The following is a 9,742-nucleotide window of genomic DNA, read 5'->3' as shown; positions in this document are numbered from 1 at the left end:
ACCTGCTGTTTTCAACTCTCTAGAGACAGCAGGAGTGGTAGAGATTCTCTTAATGATCAGCTATGAAAAGCCAACTGACATTTACTCCTGAGGTGCTGACCTGTTGTACCTTCTACAACCACTGTGATTATTATTATTTGACCATGCTGGTCATTTATGAACATTTGAACATCTTGGCCATGTTCTGTTATAATCTCCACCCGGCACAGCCAGAAGAGGACTGGCCACCCCACATAGCCTGGTTCCTCTCTAGGTTTCGGCCTTTCTAGGGAGTTTTTCCTAGCCACCGTGCTTCTACACCTGCATTGCTTGCTGTTTGGGGTTTTAGGCTGGGTTTCTGTACAGCACTTTGAGATATCTGCTGATGTACGAAGGGCTATATAAATACATTTGATTTGATTTGATTTAAAGAGTTTTTTGTTGTTGTACATTAATCCAAGTGGCTTTCGTTATAAACTGAACTCAAGACAGATATTCTTAACCTTTTACTGCAGTGGGTTAAATCAGGGTCACACAGAGTGTTTCTTGGTAGTCTTAAACTAATCTAATTTGAAACAAAAGTATACACCTCACACACATGATTATGGGCTTGTAATGACGTTCGTCTGTACGAGAGGCGGACCAAAGCGCAGCGTGGTTGTTTTGATTCATGTTTTAATAAATAACTTCACATGAACAAACTAACAAAAACAAGAAATGTGAAAACGCAAAACAGTCCTATCCTGTGACAACAAACACAGTGACAGGAACAATCACCCACCAACACACAGTGACACCCAGGCTACCTAAGTATGATTATCAATCAGAGACAACTAATGACACCTGCCTCTGATTGAGAACCATACTAGGCCGAAACATAGAAATACCCAAATCATAGAAAAACAAACATAGACTGCCCACCCAACTCACGCCCTGACCATACTAACTACATACAAAACAAAGGAAATAGAGGTCAGAACGTGACAGTACCCCCCCCCCCAAAGGTGCGGACTCCGGCCGCAAAACCTTGACCTATAGGGGAGGGTCTGGGTGGGCGTCTGTCCGCGGTGGCGGCTCTGGCGCGGGACGCGGACCCCACTTCACCATTGTCTTAGTCCGCCTTATTGTCCGCCTCCGTGGCTTTCTCACCATGGCCACCCTTCTCAATGACCCCACTGGACAGAGGGGCTGCTTGGGACAGAGGGGCAGCTCGGGACAGAGGTGAAACAGCTGCTCGGGACAGAGGTGAAACAGCTGCTCGGGACAGAGGGACAACTGCTCGGGACAGAGGAGCGGCAGCTGCTCGGGACAGAGGGGCGGCAGCTGCTCGGGACAGAGGGGCGGCAGCTGCTCGGGACAGAGGGGCAGCTGCTCGGGCGGCCCCTGGCTGACTGGCGGCACTGGCGGCTCCTGGCTTACTGGCGGCCCCTGGCTGACTGGCGGCACTGGCGGCCCCTGGCTTACTGGCGGCCCCTGGCTGACTGGCGGCACTGGCGGCCCCTGGCTGACTGGCGGCACTGGCGGCCCCTGGCTGACTGGCGGCACTGGCGGCCCCTGGCTGACTGGCGGCACTGGCGGCCCCTGGCTGACGGGCGGCACTGGCGGCCCCTGGCTGACGGGCGGCACTGGCGGCCCCTGGCAGACGGGCGGCACTGGTGGCTCCTGGCAGACGGGCGGCACTGGCGGCTCCTGGCAGACGGGCGGCACTGGCGGCTCCTGGCAGATGGGCGGCACTGGCGGCGCTGGGCAGACGGGCGGCACTGGCGGCACTGGCGGCGCTGGGCAGACGGGCGGCACTGGCGGCGCTGGGCAGACGGGCGGCACTGGCGGCGCTGGAGAGGAGGAAGGCTCTGGAAGCGCCGGACTGAGTAGCTCTCGTAGCGCCGAACAGGCGGGAGACTCCGGCAGCGCTGGACAGGAGGAAGGCTCTGGTAGCGCCGGAGAGGCGGGAGACTCCGGCAGCGCTGGAGAGGAGGGAGCCCCTGTAAGGATGGGCCGGAGAGACAGCCTGGTACGGGGGGCTGCCACCGGAGGGCTGGTGCGTGGAGGTGGTGACGGATAGACCGGGCCGTGCAGGCGCACTGGAGCTCTTGAGCACCGAGCCTGCCCAACCTTACCCGGTTGAATGATCCCGGTCGCCCTGCCAGTGCGGCGAGGTGGAATAGCCCGCACTGGGCTATGCAGGCGAACCGGGGACACCGTGCGCAAGGCTGGTGCCATGTAAGCCGGCCCAAGGAGACGCACTGGAGACCAGATGCGTAGAGCTGGCTTCATGGCACTTGGCTCGATGCCCACTCTAGCCCGGCCGATAGGCGGAGCCACCGGGCTGTGCACCCGCACTGGGGACACCGTGCGCTCCACAGCATAACACGGTGCCTGCCCGGTCTCTCTAGCCCCCCGGTAACCACAGGAAGTTGGCTCAGGTCTCCTACCTGGCGTAGCCATACTCCCTGTTAGCCCCCCCCAATACATTTTTGGGGCTGACTCCCGGGCTTCCTTGCCAACCGTGTTCCCTCATATCGCCGGCTCCTCTCTCCGGCTGCCTCTGCTCTCCTCGCTGCCTCCACCTGTTCCCATGGAAGGCGATCCTTTCCCGCCAGGATCTCCTCCCATGTGTAGCAACCCTTGCCGTCCAACACATCGTCCCAAGTCCATTCCTCCTTGTGCCGCTGTTGCCCGTTACCACGCCGCTTGGTCCTGTTGTGGTGGGTGATTCTGTAATGACGTTCGTCTGTACGAGAGGCGGACCAAAGCGCAGCGTGGTTGTTTTGATTCATGTTTTAATAAATAACTTCACATGAACAAACTAACAAAAACAAGAAATGTGAAAACGCAAAACAGTCCTATCCTGTGACAACAAACACAGTGACAGGAACAATCACCCACCAACACACAGTGACACCCAGGCTACCTAAGTATGATTCTCAATCAGAGACAACTAATGACACCTGCCTCTGATTGAGAACCATACTAGGCCGAAACATAGAAATACCCAAATCATAGAAAAACAAACATAGACTGCCCACCCAACTCACGCCCTGACCATACTAACTACATACAAAACAAAGGAAATAGAGGTCAGAACGTGACAGGGCTGAAATAAGAGAAGACACCTATACCATGTCAGATATAAAGTTGAAATGTATTACATTGAGTTTGCATCCCAATATTACACTTATATAAAAATATAGTCAAATTGTATTTGTCACGTACACATGGTTAGCAGATGTCAAGATTATCCCCTTTTTTCCCCTTTTCACCTATAATGACATACCCAAATCTAACTGCCTGTTGCTCGGGACCTGAAGCAAGGATATGCATATTCTTGATACCATTTGAAAGGAAACACTTTGATGTTTGTGGAAATGTGAAATCACTGTCGTTGAATAGATCTAGTAAAAGATAATACAAAGAAAAAAAGATGAATTGTTTTGTTTGTTTTTTTCTCCATCTTTGAAATGCAAGAGAAAGGCCATAGTGAATTATTCTAGCCCATGTGCAGTTTAGACTTTGGCCACTAGATGGCATCAGTGAATGTGCAACATTTTAGACTAATCCAATGAACTATTGCATATCTATTCAAAATTCTGTGTCAAGACTGCCCAAATGTGCCTAATTGGTTTATTCATACATTTTCGAGTTCATAATTGTGCACTCTCCTCAAACAATAGCATGGTATTATTTCACTGTAATAGCTACTGTAAATTGGACAGTGCAGTTTGATTAACAAGAATTTAAACGTTCTGCCCATATCAGATATGTCTTTGTCCTGGGACTTTTTGTTTTGTTTCTTACAACCTCATGTTAATCACATTAGTTCAACACTCCCGAGGTCGGGACACCGATTCTGTAGAGGGTAATGCGAGTGTAGCGAAATGCTTGTGCTTCTAGTTCCAACAGTGCAGTATAAGGACCAATGGAACGGTCTAAAATGTGCAAACTCTGTCCACCCGGGGCACCCGGCCATGCGAAACGAACTTGCCCAATCTCTGTGTGTCTGTGATCCTTCTCCTTCCACGTTGCTGCACGTGCATGAGTTCCAGGAAGTGTAAGGGGGAGTGGTTTACAGTTTGTCAGGGAGCAGGGAAGAGTAAACCCCCGTCCTTCTGCTGGAATATGTCTTAGTTTTAAATAACCACTGGAGACAAACATACAGCAAGTCAGCGAACCCCGAACCTTTAACATGTTGAAGTTACAGCCTTTAGATTGATGTGATTTGAAAGACATGATGTTATCCATTAACTTTAGCTGAGGATGTGAACGGTGAGTATAAGTCCACTTGAACACAGCAAACAGAAACTTGCTGTTTTTTTTATCAACACAAAGACAAAGAGGAAGTCAAATATGTTTCGGTGTGCCTTCCGTAGAAACCAAAATAAAAAGGATTTGTGGGCCCCAGAGAGTCCAAGAAAAATTATACTACAGACATTTCAAACTATAGAAAGGGAAGTGGTCTCAATATCTGTTGCATATGTAACGGATGTGAAACGGCTAGCTTAGTTAGCGGTGCGCGCTAAATAGCGTTTCAGTCGGTGACGTCACTCGCTCTGAGACCTTGAAGTAGTAGTTCCCCTTGCTCTGCAAGGGCCGCGGCTTTTGTGGAGCGATGGGTAACGATGGTTCGAGGGTGACTGTTGTTGATGTGTGCAGAGGGTCCCTGGTTCGCGCCCGGGTATGGGCGAGGGGACGGTCTAAAGATATACTGTTACATATAGAGAATACTCCATATACTGTATGCATTAACATTAGCTATTGCATATGGGCACATAATTGTGGAGCATAACTGACTGTTTCCCTAGTAGACAACCAGTGAAGAGAGACGATTTAATGCTGCAGTGTGACCTTTCCTGATGAACAAAATGGAGTCGTCTGAAGACAGTAAGTTAGACCTGGATATGGTCTGAGATACAGTGCATTCAGAAAGTATTCAGACCCCTTGACTTTTCCACAACTACACACAATACCCCATAATGACAAAGCAAAAAACAGGTTTAGACATTTCTGCAAATTTATTACAAATTAAAAATACAGTACCAAGTCAAAAGTTTGGACACACCTACTTATTCAAGTTGTTTTCTTTATTTGTACTATTTTCTACATTCTAGAATAAAATAGTGAAGACATCAACTATGAAATAACACATATGGAATCATGTAGTAACCAAAAACTGTTAAACAAATAAAAATACATTTTAGATTCTTCAAAGTAGCCACCCTTTGCCTTGATGACAGCTTTGAGGCTGTAACCATGGGGTTCTTGGTCACCTCCATGACCAAGGCCCTTCTCCCCCGATTGCGCAGTTTGGCCGGATGGTCATCTCTAGGAAGAGTCTTGGTGGTTCTAAATTTATTCCATTTAAGAGTGATGGAGGCCACTGAGTTCTTGGGGACCTTCAATGCTATAGAGATTTTTTTTCCCAGATCTGTGCCTTGACACAATCCTATCTCAGAGCTCTACAGACAATTCATTCGACCCTAATGACTTGCTCTGACATGCACTGCCAACTGTGGGACCTTATATAGACAGGTTTGTGCCTTTCCAAATCATGTCCAATCAATTTAACTTACCACAGGTGGACTCCAATCAAGTTATAGAAACATCTCCAGGATGATCAATGGAAACAGGAGGCACCTGAGCTCAATTTTGAGTCTCATAGCAAAGGGTCTGAATACTTATGTAAATAAAGTATTTCAGTTTTTTATTTGTAATACATTTGCAAACATTTCTAAAAAAACCTGTCATTGTGGGGTATTGTGTGTAGATTGATGAGGAAAAACATGTTCATCCATTTTAGAATAAGGCTGTAATGTAACAACATGTGGAAAGTCAAGGGGTCTGAATAGTTTCCAAATGCACTGAACTATACTAATGTACTACAGTAATGCAGTTAGTCAGATCTATTGCAGTCTAACCTGATTTTATTTTATTTATTTATTATTAAACAACTCATAGACCGACATCGGTTCAATTACTTGAATTCCATTTATTTCGTTTTTGTTTTGTTACATCAACACCCTGCTTCTCTACAAAGAAATCGTATCAAGCACTACAGACATCAAATCAAGAACGACCGGTGGGACGCTGTAGGGAGTTGTGGTTTTCAAAAGTATATTACAAAAAATAGAAATATTCACGCTAGTTCAATGCAGAAAACGTGGTAATGAACTACAATGACCAGAATCCATTGCGCCTATTCTTCCCGGCACACTGACCACATGATAGAGGAATGGACAGAGGGATAGTTCTAGTACCATGACTGATAGTTGTAGCAGTCTTGAAAGTATGCTTTATCTACTTTGAAGAAATACTAAAATAGTGATTTTGTCAGACAGCTCTGCATTATGGGCAATGTGGCAACCAAATGATCATGGGCTACCTTTTTTCACTAGACAGGGGAGCTTGGCTCATTGTGGACCAAAGAAACATTGTTAAATGGTTGTCTGGCTGTTACTGCCTGCAGAGATCAGATGAGGACCTTAAAGACATGCTGTGTGTGAATTTTGCAGACAAGCTTTGAGCTGGACGTGTCAAGGTGTGGTTCATACATGCATAATCTATGAGCAGAATTACTGTTTAATCTTAATTATCTGCGAAATCCCTAGGTTGAAAGCGAATGCTGCGCTGCGTAATTTCCCCCCACGTGGGCCAGCCCCCTAGCACTTCGAAATCCAATCAGCGCCTCACCATTTGAGTGACAGCTAGCATGATGCGCGCACAAGATGCGATGATGCGCGCACACAGCAAATTAAAAGAGAAAGCAATGTGGTTTTCGGGGACCACTTTTAGCTCGTGAGGCTACTTTCAGAACTACTGGCTAAAAAGTATACCAAAGTACTGGACAATAAATAGTAATGTGAATAAATGATGGTTAATAAGTGATAAGCAATAATGGGCTCTTATCTTATCAATGTATTCTTTGTTGTTAGAGACAATGGAATGGTTTCAATGATTTGTCAATTGAATGTTCTCAATATTTGTCTTTTGAAATTCAATTACAAAGCTCTAAAATGATTTCAAGGTCATATTTCATATTGCATTTAATGTATGAAACCGAAATTGAAAAAAACGAACCAAAACAGACCTCAAATAGCGCTAATCGCTCAGCCCTGGCTGTTTAATATACCACTCCATGTTTCTACTATGTAATGACATTTAAATCAGTGTGTTTTATGTTTTTCAAGCAAGTCTCATATCTGTGACATTTAAATACAAGCAGTAGCTACAGTACCTACATTACAAGGGGAAACACAGATGTGTCACATGGGGTAAAAAACTGAGTCATCCAGTGGAGGCTTCCGCTCACTACCAGTAATGGAGATGAGAGCAAGTCCAGTGGCAGCCAGAGGGGGGCGATAGAGCATAGCGAAACTACAGTTGGCCGACATTCTGCTTGTTTTCTCATAGACGTCATCATTCGATCTCAATACACTTTTCCGTTCCCAAAACGAGAATTTGTTGCGACATGACGTTGAGTAGACTTGACTCATTGGCAAACTTTTTTTTTTGTTTGTTTTGTTCTTGTTCGTTGTTTAAGAAGATGTGCAAATTCAAGTTCTTGCACACGGATACTTGAGAGGGTAGGCGTTCCCTAACGGAAATATGCGTGCAGAAAAGCTCCAATAAGATCTCGCTAGCTTGTGCTTGGCTCTGCCCACCTCCTTGCTTGTTCTGCCCACTCTGTAACAGTGGTTCCCATTGTGAAAGGCCCGTCTGTCCCATCTTGACTTAGATAGACAAATGTTTGGTTCCATCTGGTGGTCCGCTCTTGAACTGAGCAGAATTCTGATAGAATTCTGATAGTGCAGAGCCTTCCCCACTGTGTTTTCGCAATTCCCAGAACAGCACTGTAGCCACTCATTTAACGAAGATAGCAAGATGGTCAACCAAGATGGCACTTTCAATGAATCTGAATAATATAAAACTTGATATTATATCATTTATATCATAATTAAGTTTATATAGAATGTTTATTTATTGAGGTGGTTGGTTTAGGTGAGAGACTATCATCCAATATGTCCCCTCCACAGGTGCTCAGTTCGTGGACAAGTACATGCCCCAGCTCATTCAGAGGGTCACCATGGTGATGCCTATAGCTGATGAGCTGCTAGCTGAAGACATGATCCATAAAGAGATGTACTCTAACATCAGTGCTGCCAGGACTAATCAGAGCAAAATGAGGGAGCTCTTTAAAGCCCTCCACTCTGGAGGAAACAAAGTGAAATCTACCTTTCTCTCCACACTGAGGGAGAATGAACCTAATCTGGTCCAGGACTTAGGTAAGTGAAGATGTTTGGCAATTTAGATACATGGGCTGGGATTAGGTCAGGCATTCTTGAAAGCCAATGTTTAAATATATATATATATATATATATATATATATTAATATTAAGCAAATTTGAAAGATCTATATTTTATAGACCAAATAATCAACTATCTGCTACAGTATCACACAAGGAGAAAGCGGGCCACCATCTGGTGTTTCCCCTGAAAGAGGTCGGTTTAGATATAGGTACAACTCAGTGGAGGCTGCTGAGGGGAGAACGGAGCATACTAATGGCTGGAATGGAGTCAATGGATTGGTATCAACATGGTTTTCATGTGTTTGATACCATTCGCTCCATTCCATCCATTGTACTCCATTCCTGACATTATTATGAGCCGTCCTCCCCTCAGCAGCCTCCACTGGTACAACTGTCCCAGGGTCCCAGTTAGAGGTCGGAAATTACCAGTAGGAGACATGGATTCAATCCACACTTTATTACTACACAACTAACACACACACACACACACACACACACACACACACACACACACACACACACACACACACACACACACACACACACACACACACACACACACACACATCAAACAAGAGGAAGGGACTAGTGGAAGTGATAGTGTTTTCTGTAGAACAGAAGAAACAGGCAATTACTCCAGAGTACTAGCCATGTAAGGCTATACAAACAGAATGGCAATGATGTAAAATATGCATAGCAGCAATGAGCTAGCATCATAGAGATAGCTAGAGGACTCATCTTTGTATCTGTGCGTTATAACGTCTGTGACAGCACGGGTAGTACCATTCTCCATTTTGAAGTAGTATATATATGTTTTAAATGTTGGAAGCACTCAATGTCGCTGCCAATGCTAATAAAGCCCTTTGGTCACTAGAGGCCTCTATCATTCTCTATGGCTAGCACACAATAGGAAGCTAGTGTGCTAACAGTATTATCTCGTAATAGGCATACAGCACTCTATGGCTAGTAGGCTAACACACTACATAGCAGTAATGATTATACCATATTGTATAAAGGGGCTAGGATAGCATTTGAGGTATAAACATGATACAATTAGCAGCTAGCATGCTAGGCTAGTTGGCCACAGGCTGTGGGTTGGCATACAGTATAAACAGGCAATAGCTGGAGGCTAGCACGCTAAGCTAGGTTACAGGCTAGTAGCCCTCAAGCTATTGGCTGGCATAGGGAGCTGAATAACCCCTATGCACAGTACAGTTAGCAGTTAGTGGGGCTAATGGTTAGAAGTAGCATGCTAGGATGTAAACAATGACGTCAATGGTCGGCCATATTGGTTGTGTAATATACAACTATTGGCTTGTGGCCATCTTGGCCCATAGTAAGTTATGGGGGGACAGAGTGTACCACATGTAGCCACACATAAACTATGCCAAAATGGCCAGATAACCAGGGTATGCTGCATGATATTACAACATGTAAACACCTGAGTAAGCATGTATAAGCAC

General features: G+C 45.6%; 1 protein-coding gene across 6 annotated transcripts in view; it reads left to right on the top strand.

The window, feature by feature from the left end:
• The first annotated feature begins 4,013 nt into the window (after positions 1-4,013).
• Positions 4,014-9,742, top strand: part of LOC110530756 (NACHT, LRR and PYD domains-containing protein 1 homolog) — a 21,342-nt gene continuing 15,613 nt past the window's right edge. Inside the window, exons 1-3 of one of the 6 annotated variants that reach the window (XM_036986496.2) lie at positions 4,014-4,242; positions 4,782-4,857; positions 8,007-8,255. In XM_036986496.2, the coding sequence (XP_036842391.2) occupies positions 4,830-4,857; positions 8,007-8,255 (277 nt within the window). In that variant the 5' untranslated portion in view covers positions 4,014-4,242; positions 4,782-4,829. Of the gene's footprint in view, positions 4,243-4,778; positions 4,858-8,006; positions 8,256-9,742 lie in introns of all 6 variants that reach the window. The other 5 variants (XM_036986494.2, XM_090182844.1, XM_090182841.1 and 2 more) reach the window with 5 other exon arrangements.

The sequence above is a fragment of the Oncorhynchus mykiss genome, chromosome 8 (genome assembly GCF_057628025.1).
Source record: "Oncorhynchus mykiss isolate SJ-2025 chromosome 8, ASM5762802v1, whole genome shotgun sequence".
NCBI classification, from domain to species: Eukaryota; Metazoa; Chordata; class Actinopteri; order Salmoniformes; family Salmonidae; genus Oncorhynchus; species Oncorhynchus mykiss.
The sequence above is the reverse complement of the archived record's forward strand: the minus strand, read 5'-3'. Positions and strand labels throughout refer to the sequence as shown.